Below are 21560 nucleotides of genomic sequence, written 5' to 3' on the forward strand. Positions count from 1 at the left end.
TAATTCTTTTCCTTTAGCTTACAGACCATTATGTTCCTGGTATTAGCATTTGCAGTATGTGTTCATATGGTATGTATTGATACATTAAAAAGCTGGCTGTCTTATATATTTTCAAAGCTTCAATCTCAGCAAGAAGAGAAGACTTTTTAAAAAAGTACAAAATAGAATGCTATTAAAATATTTTCTAATTTTTTATCATGTTTCCTAGACTTTTTTTTTTTCCTCCTTTGAAATAAATGTCTGCAGTCTGTCTTTTATATCTTCTTAGCACCTCCCTCTACCACCCTGGCATATAATACATGTCCAATCAATTTTCGTTGACTGACTCCTTTGCTACATAATATTTATGAAACCAATAATATTATTGATTATCACATTAACAGCAGCACCTACCTAGTGCTGTGGTAAGTACCTTATGTGTATTACCTCCAATGCAATGGTCTTATAAGGTGTAGGTATCATTGCTGTCGTTAACAGACGAAACAGAGGGTCACAGAGACTTAACTTGCTAAAGTTACAAGGCTAGGAAGTGGTGGTGCAGTAGAGCCATATTTTGTATCTAGCACTGTCTGCACCTAAAGGCCAATCTCTTTCTGCTAAACCATGTCATATAAAGTGGTTATTGCTTTCTCCTACTATAATTGTAAACCCAGGAGTGTTCAATGGGTATGATTTTCTTAATGATTGCTTCTAAATAACGACTGTTTAGAACGAGAAATCCACTTCTTTCTCTTTTTTATATCTCACTTCCGTGACTTCCTATAGTTCTTCTTGAATGTCTTTTTAGTTTTGCTCTTGATACTTTAAAAATCTCTCCAGGCTGGCCTTTTCTGTTGATCTAGTTAATACTTCTCTCTGTTATATTTAGCATAAACTGGAAAACCCTTATATCATTTATTTTGTCCACTTTCTTCAATATTTAATGTTTTTCCTATTTATCTCTCCTTAATGAATTCAGAGCCAGTTTAATAAGCCCATCTCTCCAGCTACCCTTTGTTTTGCCTTCTTCACTTCCATGTCTTAAAATGATCATAAATAAATAAATTAATAAATAGAGTAGAGCATCTCAAATGTATCTTCATTAACCCCTTTCACAATGTGAGAAGTAATTTCTTCAACCTAAATTTTGATGCATCTAATAAGTTTTGGTACTCCCCCGCCCACTCCTTAAAGTCTAATCCACTTTAACTTTTGTTCAGTGTTTCACAGAATGTGCTGGAGAAACAAATAGTCCCCTGTTGGCTTTCATTTTAACCACACTGTCTATTATGTATATCTGCTTCTCTCTCCCTCAGTTTCCTTCCCTTTATTTCTGTCTCAGAGATTTCAGTAGTTGACGCTGTGATCTTATTTCTGGAAAAGCTCCTTAATGTGCCTGCCCATGCTTTGAGATGTTGACCTTGATTCTGGCCAGACCAGTAGCCTGCCTGGTGGTTAGTTACTCTTGATGGTTAGAGTGAACCTCGTCAATGCACAGAAGAATGCCTTTGAATTTTCTGTTAAGCTGGGTTCTATCATTACCACAGACTGGCACTCTGGTTATCCTGAAATGTGTTAGAAAAGTGGAGTTTGCAGTCCACTAAACATCTACCTGGCAAATGGATCAGCTGTTCTATTTTCACACATCTCTCAAATACATACTCTCTTTTGGCAAGAAATGCCACCACCAAATCATTTTGATATTAATTGGGAATTTTGGCTAGGTAATCTTTCGTTCATTTCCTCATTCTTTTTCTGCTAATTACATTTTGTTAAAAATCCTTTCATCTGTTTTTTATCTTTGTTTTATTTCATTCCCCACTAGAAGAATCATCATTATGAATATGATGACCTCCCATGGAATGTTCTTTTTCCACAGTTATTCTATCTACATCCAGTTTATTCTTTAAGACACTGCCTAAATGCTTCCTTTTCATAGAGGAGTTAGAAGGGATCTTAGAAACCATCTGGTCCATACCTTGAAGTTCTTTATGAACTTACTGACCCATATGCCACGAGACCACATGGTAAATGTAATACCTTATAGTAAGATTCTTTTAGTATTTCTGTAACTAAAACTGCATAGATAAATGTGAAGGCGATGTCATTGGAAGACAGCTTTGTCAGGAATAATCTCAAATCAAAGACTAGTATTTTTAATTTTATTGTTTTAAAATGGTGTTGGTATATTATTTACAAAATTAGTTATTATTCTTATTTATTGAGTCATTTAACAAGTATTTCTTCTACAACTTCTGTGTGCATAGTAATTCTGTGCTAGGTGCTTTGGGGAATACATGATTCCTGTCCTTAAGAAGTTTGAAGTCTAATTGGAATTCAAGGCTATTTACATGTGAAGTTAAATAATAACTTAAAACAATAATGTAGTTTTTATCAGTTACTTATGAATATTCCTGAAGTTTTCTTAATATAACTTCTATTATTGGTTTCTTAAGACAACAGTTCCCAGATACAATGGCTGTATAAAAGTCAGAAATGCATCCAAAAGTGCACGTTATAATGACATTCTGTATACATTTCTAGGCCCTGTCTGTGTAATTCCTGATTCAGTAGGTAGAGGTTGGGGTCCACAAATCTATATTTTTCAGAAGCTCACTGGGTGATTCTGATGGGTAACCAGCTGTGAGCACCACTGGATTATAATATGCCAGCCACTAACTTTACTTCATCTTCATGCAAGTAGAGCAAATTAGCTGTTAATATTTCTATATTATTGGTGAGAAAACTGGAGGACAGAGGCGCTAACTAACTTTCCCAAGTTACTTACTTACAAGTAGTGACAAAGTCAGAATTCTTCTCCTGGCCAATCTGATCCCAAACACTGTAGTCTCTCCACTGTGCTCTGTTCTCTCCCATACCATAGGCAGAAAGGAGCTGCTCCTGGAGCTTTGAATATTGAGGAGTCTTTGGGGTTCCCTTGTACCTTTCTTTCTCTGTGTGTCAGCTACAGCCAGTGTTCAGGAAAGTGACCAAAGCTTCTATATTAAAAACTTTCAGTTGCAAATAATGAAAAGCAAGTGAAGTCAAAGTTGAAGAGTAGCTTGAAGTTGAGCAACTCAGGAAGTACAGCTGTGCCTTATGAATGGCTTAGAACCAGGAGGAAGGGCTCTGTGACCTTTTCCAGTCTTATCTCTGCTTTTCTGTGACCATCTGCTCTCTCCTTCCTCCTCCCATTCTGCTCCCTATCCCCACAACTACTTTCTCTGCTTTTCTGATCCAGAGTTATTCATTCAACAAGTATTTATTTAGCTCCCACAGTATGCAAAGGCAGTTACACACTATTATAGGCCTAGAAGGTAGAGCAGTGAACAAGACAAAGTCCCTCCCCTCGTGGAGGTTGTGGGGGAGAAAGGCAGTTAAACGAACATAGGAGGTCAGGTGTCAGAATGGGAGAAGTGGCATAGAAAACAATATCCCCCAACTAAGGTGGGTAGGGAATGCTAGGCATGGGATCTTGCTGTTTTATATAGGGTGATCAGGGAAGGTCGCATTAGGAAGGTGGTGGATGAGCAGAGATCTGAAGGAAGTGAAGGAGTGAGCCAGGCAGATACTGGGAGATGAGTGTTCTAAGATGAAGGAACAGCAAGTGCAAAGGTTCTGTGGCAGAAGTGTGACTGATGTACTCAAGGAATAGCAAGGAAGGATGCTTGTTGGTTAGAGTAGAGTAAGCAAGGGAAGGAGTGGGGTCAGAGAAGTAAGTAGTGGGAGACCTGATCATGCACAGTCCTATAAGGACCCTGGGTGAGGTGATTTGATCAGAGTACTGATATGATGTGTGACTTACTTTTTTTTTTTCCTAGCTTGAATTTCCTTTAAAACAACTATTTATTATAAAAATTTTCAAACACAAAAACAAAGAAAAAAAATTTTCAAACATATACAAAAGTAGAGAGAATGGTGTCATGAACCCCACGTGCCCATCACCCAACTTCAGCAGTTAGCAATATATGTTTCGTCTTGTGTCATTTAGACATTCACCTCCCCTCCCCTCCCAGATTATTTTTAAGCAAATCCTAGCTATCATATAATTGCATACCTAAATACTTATGTGTTTGTTTATTTATTTATTATTTATTTTATTTTTGGCTGCATTGGGTCTTCGTTGCTGCGTGCAGGCTTTCTCTAGTTGCGGCGAGCGGTGGCTACTCTTCGTTGTGGTGCGTGGGCTTCTCATTGCGGTGGCTTCTCTTGTTGCGGAGTACGGGCTCTAGGCACGCGGACTTCAGTAGCTGTGGCACGCGGGCTCAGTAGTTGTAGCTCACGGGCTCTAGAGCACAGGCTCAGTAGTTGTGGCGCACGGGCTTAGTTGCAGCGCACAGGCTTAGTTGCTCCGCGGCATGTGGGATCTTCCCGGACTAGGGCTCAAACCTGTGTCCCTTGCATTGGCAGGCGGATTCTTAACCACTGTGCCACCAGGGAAGCCCTATGTGTTTTTTAACATGTAATAAAACTGCACTACCACTATCCTCCAAAAATTAGCAGGAATTCTTTACTATTAAATATTTTCCTGATTGTCTCAATTTTTTTTTCTTTCTCCCCCTTCCCCCCCATTTTGTTTGTTCAGGTCTAGATCTAAGGTCCACACCTTACTTTTGGGTAACATGTCTCATTTCCTTTTTAATCTGTAGATTCTCTTTCACTTTTTATTCTTGTAATTTATTAGTTGAAGAAACTGGGTCATTTGTCCCATAGTATTTCCTACATTCTGGCTTTTGCTAATCATATCCGCATGGTCTCATTTAATATGTTCCTCTGTCCTCTTTATTTCCTATAAACTGGTGGTTAGATCTACAAAATTGCTCAGATTGAAGTTTGATTTTTGGTAAGAATACTGTGTACATGCTGATCTGTATTTCCTATTGCATCATTTTAGGAAACATGGAATGTCTTACTGTGTTTTTTGTGACAAGATTGATGGTGGAATCAGGCGTTATCCATCCATTATTAAATTACTCTCATCAGCTTTTCATCTGATAGTTTTAGTGGCCATTAATGAGTATCACCTAGATTCATTATTTCATTAAGAGGTGTGAAATAGTGATTTCTAATTTTATCAACTTGTTTTATATAAAGAACTTTCCCTAATCTATTATTTGGCTATCCTCAGGTATAGTCCCTACAAGAACAGCAGGGTAAATGCTTGCTTCTTTACCTTTGTCAGTTGTTTTCAGAATGAAGAGTTTGTTCCCTAGCATCCCCTGTAGATGACCAATGAGGGTTTTTTTCCCTTTGTATCATTATGCACTCATGGGTTTTTAAGCATAATTTATATTTTTCAATTCATTGCAGTTATTCTTTTTTTATGCTGAAATTGTCCCTTTGTATAGTGAGTCCCTTCACATTTGCTGCTAAGTTCTTTTGACACAATTCCAGTAATCTTTCATAGTTTCCTTGCTTTCTTGTATAACAAGATGTTGCAGGTTCATCTTGCACATTTTCTTCCCCAAATCTGGAATCAGCTGTTTTTCCAGGGAGTCTTGATTCTTTTTAGTGGTAAATGGCATTAAGAGACCACAACTGAGCTCTAGGGGTGCTCACTGGATTGATTTTTGTTTTCCTTGTAGGTCTTTTCAGGGAGTAGAGCTCAGAAAAAAATAAATTTTTAAAGAGAGAATACATTGTGAGTTAATGCTGATAATTCCACTTCAGAGTTAGGAATTTTTACTTTTGATTTTATGTTTATGTATCCTTTCTCATGCTGAAAATCTTGGTTCCAGAATAGAAATACCAATGTTATTATTAACATTATGATTAGTGAAAACAGTTTTAAGATTTTTTTTTTGTCTTTTTGATATGTTCCATTAGGGAATGTACAGTCAAATTGCTATGTGATAAAGTTACTTAAAATAATTCCTCTCTTTGTAGTTAAACTGCCAACTAAATATTACACTTAAGTTCATTATTCATTTTGCTTTTATTTTTAGAGGTTGCACTTTTTCTTTATTAATTACACAAAACATTTACATGGTTGTAAAGTTAAATACATAAAACAAGGTAAACCAGAGAAATCTAGCCTCATTCCTTGTCTTCTACTCTTTTAGATAGGCATTTTAAAAAAGGTTTTGGCTTTTCTGTCCACTTACAAATATATATAAGCATATTTACATTCATATCCCCCTCTTTTTAAATTAAAGATAGCATAATACACACTATTTTATGCAACCCATTTTTCATTTAGCAACACATCCTGAGAATTACTCTGGAGCAATACATAGAGATAGGTTTCATGATGTGGTTGTACCATAGTTTAGCCAACCAGTCCCTTGTTGAGGGATATTTGATAGTTTTCAGGCTTTTGCTGTTGCAAATGGGACTGCAGTGGAAAGCGTCATGCATATTAGTTTTGTTTTGTTTTTTTGCCAGTGTCTCTAGGATCAGAATCCTGAAAGTGGTATTGTTGGGCCAAGGGGTAAATATATGGTTTTCTTTGACATTGTTACATTCCCCTTTATTGAGATTTTGCTGTTTTGCATTCCCTCTAGTAATGTGTCGAGTGTCTATTTCCTGATAGAAGTGGAATGGTATCATAGTATAGTTTTGTTGTTTTTTTTTTTAATATATGTATTTATTTATTTATGGCTGTGTTGGGTCTTCGTTGCTGCGCGTGGGCTTTCTCTAGTTGCGGTGAGCCGGGGCTACTCTTCGTTGCGGTGTGCAGGCTTCTCATTGCGGTGGCTTCTCCTGTTGCGGAGCCCGGGCTCTAGGTGCACGGACTTCAGTAGTTGTGGCACACGGGCTCAATAGTTGTGGCTCGCGGGCTCTAGAGCGCAGGCTCAGTAGTTGTGGCGCACAGGCTTAGTTGCTCCGCGGCATGTGGGATCTTCCCGGACCAGGGCTTGAACCTGTGTCCCCTGCATTGGCAGGCAGATTCTTTTTTTTTTTTTTTTTAATTTAATTAATTTATTTATTTATTTATCGCTGTGTTGGATCTTCGTTTCTGTGCGAGGGCTTTCTCTAGTTGCGGCAAGCGGGGGCCACTCTTCATCGCGGTGCGCGGGCCTCTTATTATCGCAGCCTCTCTTGTTGCGGAGCACAGACTCCAGATGCGCAGGCTCAGTAATTGTGGCTCACAGGCCTAGTCGCTCCGTGGCATGTGGGATCTTCCCAGACCAGGGCTCGAACCCGTGTCCCCTGCATTGGCAGGCAGATTCTCAACCACTGCGCCACCAGGGAAGCCCGGCAGGCAGATTCTTAAGCACTGCACCACCAGGGAAGTCCCTCGTAGTATAGTTTTAATTTGCATATTTCTTATTATGAATGTGGTTGAACATCTTTCCATTTGTTTAAGAGCTATTTGAATTTCTTTTTCTGTGGATATTATATATTTCTTGTCCATTTTTCTATTGGGTTGTTGGTCAGTATCTTCTCTACTTTGAGAATCTTTATATATTAGGAAGTTTTTATTTTTATGTCATCAGATTTATCAATTTTCTTCTTATTCGGAAGTTTATAACTTTATTTTTCTTTTTTAAAATTGAAAAAATTTTTTGGCTGCACCACGCGGCATGCGGGAGCTTAGTTTCCTGACCAGGGGTCGAACCCGCGCCCCCTGCAGTGGAAGCGTGGAGTCTTAACCAATGTATTACCAGGGAAGTCCCTATAACTTGTATTGTAAAAGACTCATTGGCTGCTGTGTTGGGAAGAGACAGTGGTCTGGGTTGGGGTGGGGGAGGCAAGGGTGGAAACAAGACCAGTTTGAAGGTGGTGGTAATAATCCAGCTTTGGTAGCTATAGGTGGTTCTGGATATCTTCTTAAGTTTCTGTTGATGGATAGGATGTGCGAGAAAGAGAAAAGTGGAGTGACACCCAAGTTTTTTGCCTAGCAGAATTGAGTTGCCATTAAATGAGAAGAAAATTGTGGGAGGGGCGGGTTTGTGGGGAAGATCAAGAGTTTGGTTACGGACATGTAAAGTTTAAGATACCTATTGGACATCCAAGTGGAGGTGCGAAATATGAAGTTGAATCTATAATTTTAGGAATAATCATTTAGAAGTTATCAGCATACAGAGGATATTTATTTATTTAGGTTTTCCCTTATTTATTTTTTTACTGAGGTATGCTGTACATATATTGAAATGTATAGGTATTAAGTGTACAGTTTGATGACTTTCGCCAAACATACACCTGTGTAACTAGCATTCCAGTCAAATATACAGCATTTCTAAACCGCAGAAAAGTTCTCTCGTGCCTCTTTCTAGTTAGTCTCCTCCCCAAAGGCAATCATTGTTCTGATTTGTATCACTGCAATTTAGTTTTGCTTCTTGTAAAATGGTATTTACCTATTTATTTTATTTTATTGGCCCTGCCATGCAGCTTGCAAGATCTTAGTTCCTCAACCAGGGATCGAACCCTAGCCCCCGGCAGTGAAAGCCCAGATTCCTAACCACTGGACCACCAGGGAATTCCCTGAAGTGGTATATAAAATCATAAGGCTGGATGAGATCACTGAGGGAGTGAATGTAGATAAAGAAAAGGCCCAAACACTATGCCTTGGGGAATGCCAAAGATTTGAGGGAAAAAGGAGGAAGAATCAGCAAGGAGACTGAGGAGGAGTAGCCTGGACAGCAAGTGAAGAAAAGGATTCCAAAAAGGAAGGAGTGAAATGTCAATTGCTACCAAGAGGTCTTGGAAGATGAGGATTAAAAATTGACCAGTAGGGCTTCCCTGGTGGCGCAGTGGTTGAGAATCTGACTGCCAATGCGGGGGACACGGGTTCGAGCCCTGGTCTGGGAAGATCCCACATGCCGCGGCGCGACTAGGCCCGTGAGCCACAATTGCTGAGCCTGCACCTCTGGAGCCTGTGCTCCGCGACAAGAGAGGCCGCGATAGTGAGAGGCCTGCGCACCGCGATGAAGAGTGGCCCCCACTTGCCGCAACTAGAGAAAGCCCTCGCACAGAAACGAAGACCCAACACAGCCATAAATAAATAAAATTAAAACAAAACAAACAAACAAACAAAATTGACCAGTAGATTTAGCAACAGGGGAACCATTGGTGACTTCATTGAAAGCTGCTTTGATGAAGTGGTGGAGCCTGAATGCCTGATTGGAGTGGGTTTGTGTGAATGGGAGGAGAAAAATTAGACAGCAAGAATATAGACAACCATTTTGAGGAGCAGAAAAATAGGGTAGTAACTGGGTGGGAGTATGGAAGTACAGGAGAATTTTTTTTTTTTTAATGAGTAGTATTTCAGTATCTATATGCTGATGAGACTAACCCAATAAGAGGGGAAAATTGAAAATGGAAGCGAGATGGAAGAGAATTGCTTGATTGATGCCCTTGAGTCGGCAAGAGTGGATGGAATCTAGTGCACAAAGGAGGGGCTGATCTGATAGGAGCATAGGCAGTTCATCCATGTTGTGATGGGAGGGAAGGCGGGAGGAAGTGCAGGTGAGAGCATGCACAAGTTCTCTTTTGGTTGTTTCTGTTTCTCCGTGATGTAGGAAGCAAAAGAGGAAGTGGGAAAATGTCACAGGTTGAGGAGAGAGGTCTAAGTGTGAATTAGTCTGAGAATGGAAGAGTTAATATATCATCACTTCACACTTAACCCTACTGATAACAGTAGAATGACTTGGATAAGTGACTTATGTTTGCTACACCTCAGTTTCTTCATGGAGCTATTGGTAACCTGTCTTTCAGGATCATTGTGAGGACAGGGTGAGAAGACACCTGGCATTGTTCCTGGCCCCTAGTAGGTTTTTTGTTTTTGCTTTTTCCTAGTAGGTATTTAATAAAAGATTATTCTTTTCCAAAGTATAGCAATAAAATTATTGATAGAGTACAGGTAGAATAGTACTTCCAATATTTAAAATACCACTTTAATAGTAATCTAAAACTTTTTCAAATGTGCATTAATCTGTTGGTATTAATGTATAATTAACATATTAATCTGTTGATTACATGTACTTATATATTCAGAATCTGGATTGGATAGTCAAATGCCACATTTTAAAAAAGAATTACATCCTTTTCTCCTGGTTTGCCCCTTAAATCTATAAGGACTCATTTGATAAAGTTCCCCCACTGGTTTGTTGAAAATAATTTTGTTACCTTTTTAAAAAGTTCCAAGTGACTATTTCACAGTTATGTTTGATCTCAGTTCAAGGTGGCTATGCTCAAGAATGGAATGGGTTGAACTTATTTATTGCACATTTTAAGATCTAAGATTGATTCATTTAAAGTGTAAAGTATGGAAATTTTCTAACATCACAAAATATAAAGTATAATGAACCCCCATGTACTTATCATCCAGCTATCACCTTAAATGACATTCAGATTAATATAGAGGATGAAATGATCTTTGAGAAGATATGGAACTAACTTGTCTTGGTTCACTAATGAATAAGTGCTGAAGGTTCTGATTTAATAACTTAATCTGAATTCCTTCAATCATTATTTTATTCATTGATTCATGCAACAAAATTTATTGAAGGTCTACTTTGTTCATTAGTGCCTAATGGCTAAGAGCCATGGCTGGGTGCAAATCTGAGCCCTGCTACTTACTGGCTGTGTGGCCTAGGGCTAATCAAAATATTCTACGCTTCAGTTTCCAGTTGACAGAATTGAGATAATGCAAATATCTACCTCATAAGCTTGTTATGAGGATTAGATGAGATACATTGGTTTGCTCAGTAAATGTTAGCTATTATTATTAAAAATACTCTTTCTCCTTTTCCTCCTCCTCATCTTTGTCATCCAGATTGTGTGCTAGGTGTCATTGGAAAGTGTGAGAGGATTAAGAGGTGGACCTTGACCTTGAAGAACTAGAACTTCAAAATCACATATTAGAGCCAGGAGAGATCTTCAAGATAATCTGGTTTGACAAGTCGAGAGAGGTTTAGTGAATGGTCCAGTATCACACATCTATCTGTTAGTGGCAAAGCCAGGCTGAATCTCAGGTCTCACAGCTGTGAGTGCTTTTACAAAATGGCTGTTCTGTTGGCTTGTCTGACCTCTGCCCCCTTCCTTAAACCCTAGTCTTTCTAAGTTGACAAACCTGACCTATGTGTTTTTCAGTGCTCTGCTCTTTCAGTGCACAGACATATATGTGAGACTTTTTGCACATATCTGACCTAAACATGTCTTGGACACTCCCTCCTTAAGATTCCAAGGAAGACTTTTTAGGGAAGGTGGACAGGCTATCTCTGTGTTGTAATCACAAAGATGTTTTTATCTTCCTCTTGTATCACAGCCCAGGAGTTAAAGTCACTATTTGAAAAAAAGTCGCTCAAAGAGAAACCTCCACATTCTGGAAAGCAGTCAATATTATCTGTACGCCTGGAGCAGTGTCCTCTGCAGCTGAATAACCCCTTTAACGAGTATTCCAAATTTGATGGCAAGGTAAGTAAATGTGAAACTATCCCTTTAGGTAAAACCTCTATTGGATGGAATTATTGTTGGTTATTATTCTTATTCTTATTAGATTTAGATTTAGGGTTTCAAAAGGGACTCAGTAAATATAGAATGTCACTCACATTTCCTAAGACTGAGGGTGTAAAAAGGTCTGGATTTGGGCTTAATGTGGTTTCCACAGTAATATGTTTGGGAGGATGAAAACAAAAACAGTCTGGAGATACGTGTGTGTGCGTGTGTGTGTGTATGTGTGTGTGTGTGTGTGTGTGTGTTCCTGTTTTATCTCCTAAGTGTTTCTCTCCTAAGGTTTGGGTTAGTTGGGCTGTGATTAATCAAGGTCTGACTGTTTGGAAAGCCTTGAAAGTGGTTCTGGGAGACGGTTTGGGTTGTCTTGTCTGATTCTTGATTATAACTCCAGAAATTGTACAGGTGAGAGCTTCATTTCAGAATTCTAAGGCATTGCTTTGCATGTCAGTGTTTTATTGAATCTTGTTTGACACTTGCTATGCAGGATGACTTAATTTTTTCCTGTTTGTTCTGACAATTTGCAGTTGCTAAATTAAAGTGTGTTTGTTTTCCTTTTAGAAAAATGGCCACTATTTTAGGTGGAATATAGTTCTATCAATACATGCAGGACCCTCTCTTCCCCATTCCCTGCCATTCTTTGTCTCTGTGCTGAGCTGAGCTGGGTTTCTTTCAGGACAGTAGCAGTTGATTTTTATATTTATTGCCATTATGTTTGCTGTCTGGCAGTGGTGTGGGCGTGCTGAGTGATAGCTTGTTGCCTGGAGGGACTGTGTACAATTTGTCTTATTTCAATACCATTGCAATTAATAAACATACAGCTCTTTGCTTATGTTTGCACTTTTTATAATCAAGTCCTGGTTATATGCTGTTTCTGTCAGTTGTCATCTTTGAGCAAGGAGATGTTTTTTCTTTGAAACACTTTCACCTCATACAATTCAGCATGTTTCCATTGGTTTAAGTAAGCATATATGGACATTGGCACATGAGGTTATTGATGTTGGCGGGGAAGGAGAACAAAAACTAGAAACAAAATGCATAAATAGCATAAAATCCTAATATGCTCAGGAGTTTTCTCCAAAAAACATAAGAAAGTACTTCCAGTAAATTAGAGATTGTATCCTGTGAAGAGCTGCTCTTCAGCCTGCCCCTGCCACCTTCTCCTGCTTCTTCTTGTGGAATGCAGCAAAGAGGAGGAAGGGTCCCCCTAGGGGACAGGAATGTCAGCCTCTGGAAACTAGTGAGTTGGACTGTAGGGGATTTTTTTCTTAACTACTACAATCGATTCATTTAGATATGTGAGATGTTATTATTGGGATTAGGTTACATGGCTAGAATTTATTTGCTTCCATTGCCTATCATCTCATTGTTTGAGGATGCAATTAATTGTTGGAGTAATTAGTATTTGATAATGCTGTGATGCCAACAAAGTAGCACAGATCTTTTAAAATACTATATTCTAGAATTTTCATTATACTATTAGATTCTATTATAACTTACTTAGGATTTGGATTTGTTAGAAGGTTGTGAACTCTGCTTGTTATATATACCTAACTTGAAATTAAAAAATAAAATAAAGAAGCCATTTCCTCCGTCACAAAGGAATTATTTTTGCTAGATATGTGTTTACACTTACGACTCTCGATGTTTTTGTCATATCAAGTCTATTTGTAATCAGCAAAGGATGTGAGCATGGCCCAGTCACCATTGCACAATTGATTAAGAAAGATTTGTATATCGATAAGTCTATCTTGTGACGCAGTGCTATTTTTTTTATTATCCTACATATTACAATTGCTAAAACACAATTAAACCCTTGTTCTCATCTATTATTTAATATTGATGCATTTGGCAGATGTGTAATGAAAGTGGCTAATATTTGAAGGATATTGTATTGTACATATTAAATTAGTCTATCTTTGTGAAATGCATCAATATGATATTCAATGACATCTCAATGATTAATAGAGAATTATACTTGAGTCAAGCCTTTTCGTAACCTAGAAATTAAAATGACTATTCAAATAACACCTCAAAATGATGAAATTAGCATTTTGTGATTGCATAATAATGGGATTGTAGTAGTTATAACAGCACCATGGCTGCCTCGAGAGTTAAGATCATGTCAACCCCTTGATAATAAAGCCTTTTCTGTGAGAGTCGACTTTAATAATTTCCAGATTGATTCTTCCCATAAATCATTTGACGTTCAGCACTAAATTTTTGTTACTGTTATAACTTAGAATTATTTTATTTTTATTCAGCTCATATTTAAGAAGTGAAATGAGTGTCCTGTTTTAATGATTCACCATCTTGTCATTGAACTCCCTGTTTCTTGCCTCAAATGTAAGAGTTTCTCATGTGTTTTGATAGTCCCCCCCCCTTTTTTTTTGCAAAGGTTTGTTAAAGCCACTAAAATATGTGGTTCTTTCCGCTACAAATATTCACAATGCTTTTCTTGGGAATAACGCTTGCCTTATTTACATAATTAACTGAGTTGCTTAGGTCTCTTGGGCAAATGGTACATAATTGGGGAGAGAAGGGGACAGGGAAGAGTTTGGGGTCTAATTAAATATGCTAAAAAACTACTTAATTATCTATTTCCTCAAGAGACTAACTGCTGTGAAATCCTCCTTATGATTAAACTAGCATTGGATTTGAAAAAAGGGTTTTGTTTTTGGTGTGGCTTTACAGTTACATTGTAAGTAAGCAGGCATCTTTAAGGATTTGTGCAAACTGAACTGTTGGTTTTAGTGATTCTAAAGGTAAGCATCTCTTAGTTATTGTACTAAATTAAAGCGAATACTTTCAAATAGTTTTTGGTTCCTGTAGCTGGTTAATAATTTGATTTTTTAAAACCTGTGGTTGGTTAATAATTTCTTGAAGGCATGTATTTGAGAGGGAAAGGCCGTACTTAGGTATATGCTTTATTGTAATTTTTACAGTTTTTTGATCAGGTTTATTACTATGTTTATATTATCTTTTTGGCAAATTGGCAATGCTATCCGTGACTGTTTTAGATTCATAGGTTATTAATAACTCTGTTTACTGATCATTTGAAAAATGACCAGGACAGATTGCAAGTGGTTTTAGGGAATGCTTAGCCAGACAAGGCAAAACAAGGCTCAGCCATCTGCCTAAATTCTTTGGGCTTGTTAAAAACAGGACCTCTGAATAGCTTCATTAACAAAACCAATCTCTGTTTTAGAGGTGAGACAATAGGAAAATTCTTGTGCCCGTCCCTCTGATCTCACTGAAAGTGGGAAATGTTGGGTATGACAGGGAGTTGCTCTGAAGCGATGAAGGAGTGACAGGCAGTAAACATTCAGCACTGATTTAAGTGCCCCTGTCTCTCCACCTTTTTCAAAAGAGGTCTTATTTTAAACAGTATCTAGCCCCTTTCCCATGCCTTATCACTTGAGAAGCTTTAGCTAGTACATCATCATCACTATTTTGGTTAAACTGAGTTTACAAATATTATCATCATCAGTAGACCCTTAGAAGCTCAGATACCCATCTCCTGTCAGTACAGTTACTAACAAAGAAACGGTACTGATTATCTGTTGTGTCACCTCAGTCAGGTTTTTCACCTCACTGAACCTCAGTTTCTTTACCTGTGCAAAGAAATTAAGAGTTCCTTCCTAACAAAGCTGATGAGACCATCAAATAGGATAAAGCACCTAGCACAGGGAGAGGCAGTGTAATTTAGTTTGTAAGCAGATCTATTATGTAGTAAGGTCTGAGTTTAAATCCTAATTCCACCACTTAGTGGTATGACTTCAGGCTAGTTACTTAACCTCATGAAGCTGCAGTCCTTGTATGTGGAATGAGATGGTGGTAGTGTGTCTTCCTGATGAGTATTGAGATATAGCACATAGGAAGCGCTCAGCAAATACCCCACTTCTGCCTCTTTCTCTCTCTGTAAAGGGTGAGGCCAGTGATGCTGTCTCTCCTTTGTACTTCATTAGATTGTTGACAGGATCGAGTGAGAGGAAATGTGCTCTTAAAACTAGGAGTTTAGCATCGTTACACAAGATGTACAGCAGACTGGCTGAAGGTGGTCTGCTTGTAGAAGTCCAGGAAGTCAGTCCAGTGGGGTTTTGACCTTTAACTTGAAATAGGAAGATTAAGACAAGTGATTACTTCCTTTTTTGTTTTTTGTTTTTTGTTTTTTTGCAATGGCTATTTTTTAAACATCAGGTGAGAGGGTAGTTTGATATTAGTAATTGCTTGGCAGTTTAGTAAAATGTTAAATATTTTACTTATTTGACTTAGCTAAATTATACTCTAAATATAAGGAGCATGTTTCCCTTGACAAGTGCTTTAAAAAGCAGAACCAGTGCTAGTTCATACAGACAACTGTGACTTTGATTGTGTTAACTTGCTAGAAAGTAACCATTTCTCTGTTAGAAACTGTTTTAACAGGGAAGCTGCAGAGAGCATGGGGGAAGGGATAATTCATGAGTGCTAATTGCTTGGCTGTTAATTTTCATAAGTGTTGATAGAAGCAGTTCCTTAAATTAAACTTTGTTTAAAATGTATCAGGGGAAATATTCCACAGTGTCGAGCCTGAAGTGAAAATTAATATGAATGCTGTGGCAATTAACACATACTGGTTAATAGCTTTTAGCAGCATTTTGGGATGATAGTCCTTAAATACATTTTTGCATGCTGCTCTTGTTTCAGCATTGTTCCAGTCTATGTCTGGATAATTATGAACAAATGTTTTCTACAATCATTGGCATTAAATAGCTCTCTTCAAAGGAAGTCACTTAAAACTTTGCAGAAAGCATGAAGCCACTGAGAAATGTTGCAAACTCAGAAAAGGTCAGCGAATTGCCTTTAGAGGAAAATGCTCCTCATCTGAACTTGGAATATTTGCTATTATCGTGGGAATGGTCCCCTCTAATATGTTAAGCTACTTTAGTTTCAGGATCTCTTTCCGAAAAATTATAACCTAGACTTCTTAGTGCTGGTTGTGTTTCTAGACAGCAGCTTTTGCTTATTGCTGCCTGAGCTGAGGCATGGCCTTGAGCCTAAGGACGTTCTGGCCTTTGACCTTGCTTCTTTCCTCTGACCAACACCCCCCCCCCCCTCCCCGCCAGCCACCCCTGTCCTCCCCCACCAGAGGAGGTGGCTGAGATTGCAGTTGGCTGCATCGGTCTCAGAGAGAGAGAGAGAGAGAGAGAGAGGGAGAGGAGAAAGAGGGAATATCTAAGGTAACTCTGTATTTTGAATTAGGAGCTGTTTGTCTCACTTTTCCATTGGCTTCATTTTACATACCTTTTTCAGTAAAGGAGAGTAAAGTCCCAACATCATTTCAGCAGTTACTCTCTTGGCAACTTACCTCTGTGACTGTATTTTGTTAGTCTTCCTTTTTATAGACCAGTTTTTATTAGTCTGTTCTAGTTCTAAAGCAAGATATTAGATATTTACTACCTTTTTACACACCGTGGTATACCAATAAAAGGACCTAATTCATTAATTTAAAAATGTGTTTAAAAATTTTTTTTTCTCTGTGTCACTATCTCTGGGTGGCAAAATTATCTTCATTAGACTTCTCTGTATTTGTTAAGGTTCTCTACAATAAAGCTTAGACTTTATAATCAAAAAAAAAAAAAAAAAAGAAGAAGTGGTGAGAGTGGACATTCTTGTCTTCTTCCTAATGTGAGGAGGAAAACATTTTTTCAACACTAAGTATGATGTTAGCTGTAGGTTTTCCACAGATGCAGTTTATCAAATTGAAAACATTTCCTTCAATTTTGAGCTCTGTAAGAGTTTAAAAAGGTTTTTAATAAGGAATGAATGTTGGACTTAGTCAAATGCTTTCTTTTTTTGTTTGGCAATAGAGTTGATCAACTGGTTTTTCTTTTTTAGTTTGTTGGTATGACAAATTAAGTTGATTTTCAAATTTTCAAACTGCCTTACATTATTGGGATAAACCCTCGTTGGATATAATGGGTTATCTTTTTAATATATTTTTACAATATATTTGCTAAAATTACATCTTTGTTCATGAGGGATATTTATCTGTAGCTTTCTTTTCTTGTAATGTATTTGTCTTGATTTGATATCACAGTAATACTTGCCTGATAGCATGGATTAGGAAGCATTCCTTTGCTTTCAGTTTTCTGGAAAAATTTGTGTAGAGTTGGAATTATTTCCTAAATGTTTGGTGACTATCACCAGTGAAGCCATTGGGGCTTCAAATTTTCTTTGTGGGAAAGTTTTTAAGTATAAATTTATTTCATAGATAAAGGATTATTCCAGTTAATCTATTTCTTGTTGAGTATTTGTACTTTCTTTCATTTTGATATTGGTAATTTGTGTATTCTCTCTTTCTTCTCCCAATGAGTCTAGCTGGAGTTTTATCCATTTTGACTGCCTCTAAGCATCAGATTTTTAAAAAGACATCTTTTTTAGAGCAGTTTTAGGTTTACAACAAAATTGAGAAGAAGGTACAGAGATTTCCTATATACCTTTGCCCCCACACATGCATAGCCTCCCCCATTATCAACATCACTCACTAGAATTGTACATTATTATTATTATTATTATTTTAACCAAGGATGAACCTACATGGACACATCAAAATCATCGAAAGATTATAGATGACTTTAGGGTTCACTCCTGGTGTTACACATTCTGTGGGTTTGGGCAAAGGTATAATGACAGATACCTATCATTATCTCATAGAGAGTATTTTCACTGCCCTAAAAATACTCTGTGCTTCATCTGTTCCTCCTTCCACCCAACCCCTGGAAACCACTGATCTTTTTATTGTCTTTATAGTTTTGCCTTTTTTGGAATGTTATATAGTTGGAATTGTATGGTATGTAGCCTTTTCAGATTGCCTTCTTTCACTTAGTAAAATGCATTTGTTTCCTCCATGTCTTTTCATGGTTGATAAGCTCATTTCTTTTTAGTGCTGAATAATATTCCATTGTCTGTATGTAACACAGTTTATTTATCAGTCACCTACTGAAGGATATCTTGGTTGCTTCTAAATTTTGGCAATTGTGAATAAAGCTGCTGTAAACATCCAAAAAAAATAAATAAATAAATAAATAAATTTATTTATTTTTGGCTGCGTTGGGTCTTCGTTGCTGTGCACGGGCTTTCTCTAGTTGCAGTTAGTGGGGGCTACTCTTCATTGCGGTGCGCAGGCTTCTCATTGCGGTGGCTTCTCTTGTTGTGGAGCACGGGCTCTAGAGCGCAGGCTTCAGTAGTTGTGGCTTGCAGGCTCTAGAGCGCAGACTCAGTAGTTGTGGCGCACCGGCTTAGTTGCTCCGCGGCATGTGGGATCTTCCTGGACCAGGGCTCGAACCCGTGTCCCCTGCATTGGCAGGCGGATTCTTAACCACTGCACCACCAGGGAAGCCCTAAAAATGGATTTTACTGAGATTATTTCTCCCTTACCATTATACTAAGGCAGTGCTCTTCCTGTTGCTCGACATTATACTGAAAATCCTGAGGGCCAACTTTGGGATTTTTGCCTGGGTGGTATTCAAAGTGAATTAAATAGGAATCTTACAACAAAAAGAAAGCATTTTCAAAAAAAAAAGCATTTTCAGCATCCTATTCTGAAGTTAAATTCTCAAGGCTTAGCTCTTAAAACTAGCTTATTCCACTTTGAGCTCTTTCTGTCCAGGCCTCATTTCTGCAGTTTGTTCTGAGCCCTGCCACTCTGTGGAGGCTTCCTCTGATTGTGGAGCCGTCTTCTAGAAACTCCCATCAGAGGTAGAATTCACCATCAACTCAGAGGCTTTTCAAAGGAAGGCAGAATTTTGCAGTGGGAAGAACATGTTTGTCAGGCTTGGGTTAGAATTCTAACTTTGCCATTTACTAGCTGTGTGATACTGGGCAAATCACTTTGCCTCTTTAAGCCTGTTTTCATATCTATAAAATGAGGTTAATGATACTTATCAGAAAATGTTGTTGTGAGTATTTAATGAAAATTATAAATGCATACATAGCAAAGTGCCTGGTATATGGTCAGTGCTGAGAGATGTATTTGTTTCCTTTTACCACATTGCCATTCATTTACTTCCTATTTAGTGAGGGTCTACTATGTACCAGGCACTGTTAAGTAAAATCTGGATACAGTAGTGAGCAAAAACAGATCTGGTTTCTGACCTCATGAAGCTTCTTCTCTTGGCAGGAGGATAGATGTTATGTAAATAATCACCAAACAAAGTGTAAAATTGCAGTCATAGTATATATAATCAAAGCCAATTAATTACCAAGTTCCAGGAGAGATACTTGGGGCTTTGAGAGAGTTATCGTAAGGGCATCTGACCTAGTCTTGGGGGGGGGGGGTCAGAAATGGTTATCCTTGTGAAGGTGCCTCTTGACCTGAGAGCTGAAGGCTAAGAACTAGCTAGGTGAAGTGTGAGGAGAAAGAGGATACAGAGGATCTGAGGCAAGGGGGAGCTTGGAAATTTGGGGGAACTGGAAGAAAAGGCTGTGTAACTGGAGACCCAAGGGTGAGGTAGATTGTGGTGCAAGGTGAAGCTGCAGGGGCAGACCACAAGTGGCTGGTAGAAGTGTCCTCTGTAATCTAAGAGTATGGGAAAGCCTTGAACAAGTTTAATGAGGAGGGAAGGTAATCAGGTTTGTATTTTGAAAAGAGCGCTGAAGCTCTGCTGAAGGGAATACACTTGAGAAGGGTTTGTGAGGCTAGAGAGACCAATCAAGAAACTTTTTGCAGTGGTCCAGGTAAGAAAGATGATAACTTGGGCTTACTTATTGGAAATGGAGAAGAGGTAGATGAATGCAAGAGATATTTAGTTGGTAAAAGTGATAGGACTTGATGATGGATTGATTATATGGCGGGGAATGGGGTAGAAAAGAGTTTCAAGGATGATTTCTAGATCAGATTCTGGCTTGAGGAACTGAATAGACGATGATACCATCCCTGAATTAGGAAGCACTGAAAGAGGGCCGAGGATGAGGCAGAAGTTACCATCTTGAGCTGGTTTGGGCCTACTGATGACAGATCATAGCCTGTTACCATGTCCTTGAAGACACTACACATATTCTTTTTTGGAGGGGATAGGGTGCACCCTGTTTGTTTGGTTTGTATTTGGGGCGTCTGAGGCAGTGATCTCTGAGATGAGAGTGGGCTAGGAGGCAGGAGCCTCTTTTTTGCTTCCGCTTCATAGCCAGCTTTGGAACTTTGGCTAAGGAATCGCCCTAGAAGTGGGTCACCTCTTCTCTGAGACAGGGCTATACTCTCAGATGCCTGAGATGAGCTATACTCTCAGCTCATCAGGCCATTAAGAGGAGAAAATGAGAGAGTAATTTTAAATGAGGCAGATGTCAGGTGTCATTTAAGAAAATATATTGATTGTAATTCTTGGACGTTAGGGGAATAAGAGGTAAAACGTGGGCATATTTTTGTTATAACGAGATTACTGTTGTGGTACTACCCTCTTCCTGGCTAATTAGTTACAAGATTAGCAGATGAAATCTGGTTGGAATGAATATCAAACACTGAGTCCCCAGGGAAAGCATGGGAGACAATCTGTTTTATAGGTGTGGTGGGGACTGGGGATGGTGGGATTTTATACTGAGCTTTCTCATCTGGGGCACCTCGCGCTTCATAATTTGCAATGGAGAGATTATCTAGTCGCTCAAAGTACTAGGCCCTGATTTTATTATCTTGAAAACAGCTATCCAGAAATATCAAATGACAGCTTAGGGTCACCCAGCTGGGCATAGAATCTAGATGTTCTAATCCTTAGAGATTTTAATTTTCATTCTTAATGGCATTCGTATTTACAAAATGGAAACCTGAGTTCAAGTACTAGAAGACCATGTGGTGGAAAGAACACAGACATGAAAGATGTTTTAGCCCTGGCCATACTATGGAGTCTGGGACAGGGCACCTCCCATCTCTCTGACAGAGCCTCAGTTTCTGCATGTTTAGAAGGAGGAACTTGACTTAGGTGATCTCTTGGATTCCTTTTGGCTTTAAGATTCCATAGTTTTGTGATTGAGAGGTAATTGACATCAGTGACATGTAGAAGGTTATAGATGGGGAAAACTTGAACTCTTGAAGAATTGATCTTCTACATATATGTTGCTACTTTCCTCTTTTAATTGATCATAACAAAACTGTGATGGAGGGAGCATTATCTCCATTTTACAGATGAGGAAACTGAGGCTCAGAAAGAGAAAGT

The 21560-nt window shown here is 38.4% G+C and overlaps 1 protein-coding gene across 2 annotated transcripts in view; it reads left to right on the forward strand.

The window, feature by feature from the left end:
* The window catches only part of MAPKAP1 (MAPK associated protein 1), a 238225-nt gene that overhangs the window by 33309 nt on the left and 183356 nt on the right, over positions 1-21560 (forward strand). For both annotated transcript variants that reach the window (XM_061199926.1, XM_061199927.1), the window contains exon 5: positions 11192-11340. In XM_061199926.1, coding sequence (XP_061055909.1) covers positions 11192-11340 — 149 coding nt within the window. The remainder of the gene's footprint in view (positions 1-11191; positions 11341-21560) is intronic.

This window comes from Eubalaena glacialis, chromosome 9 (assembly GCF_028564815.1).
Source record: "Eubalaena glacialis isolate mEubGla1 chromosome 9, mEubGla1.1.hap2.+ XY, whole genome shotgun sequence".
Classification (NCBI taxonomy): domain Eukaryota; kingdom Metazoa; phylum Chordata; class Mammalia; order Artiodactyla; family Balaenidae; genus Eubalaena; species Eubalaena glacialis.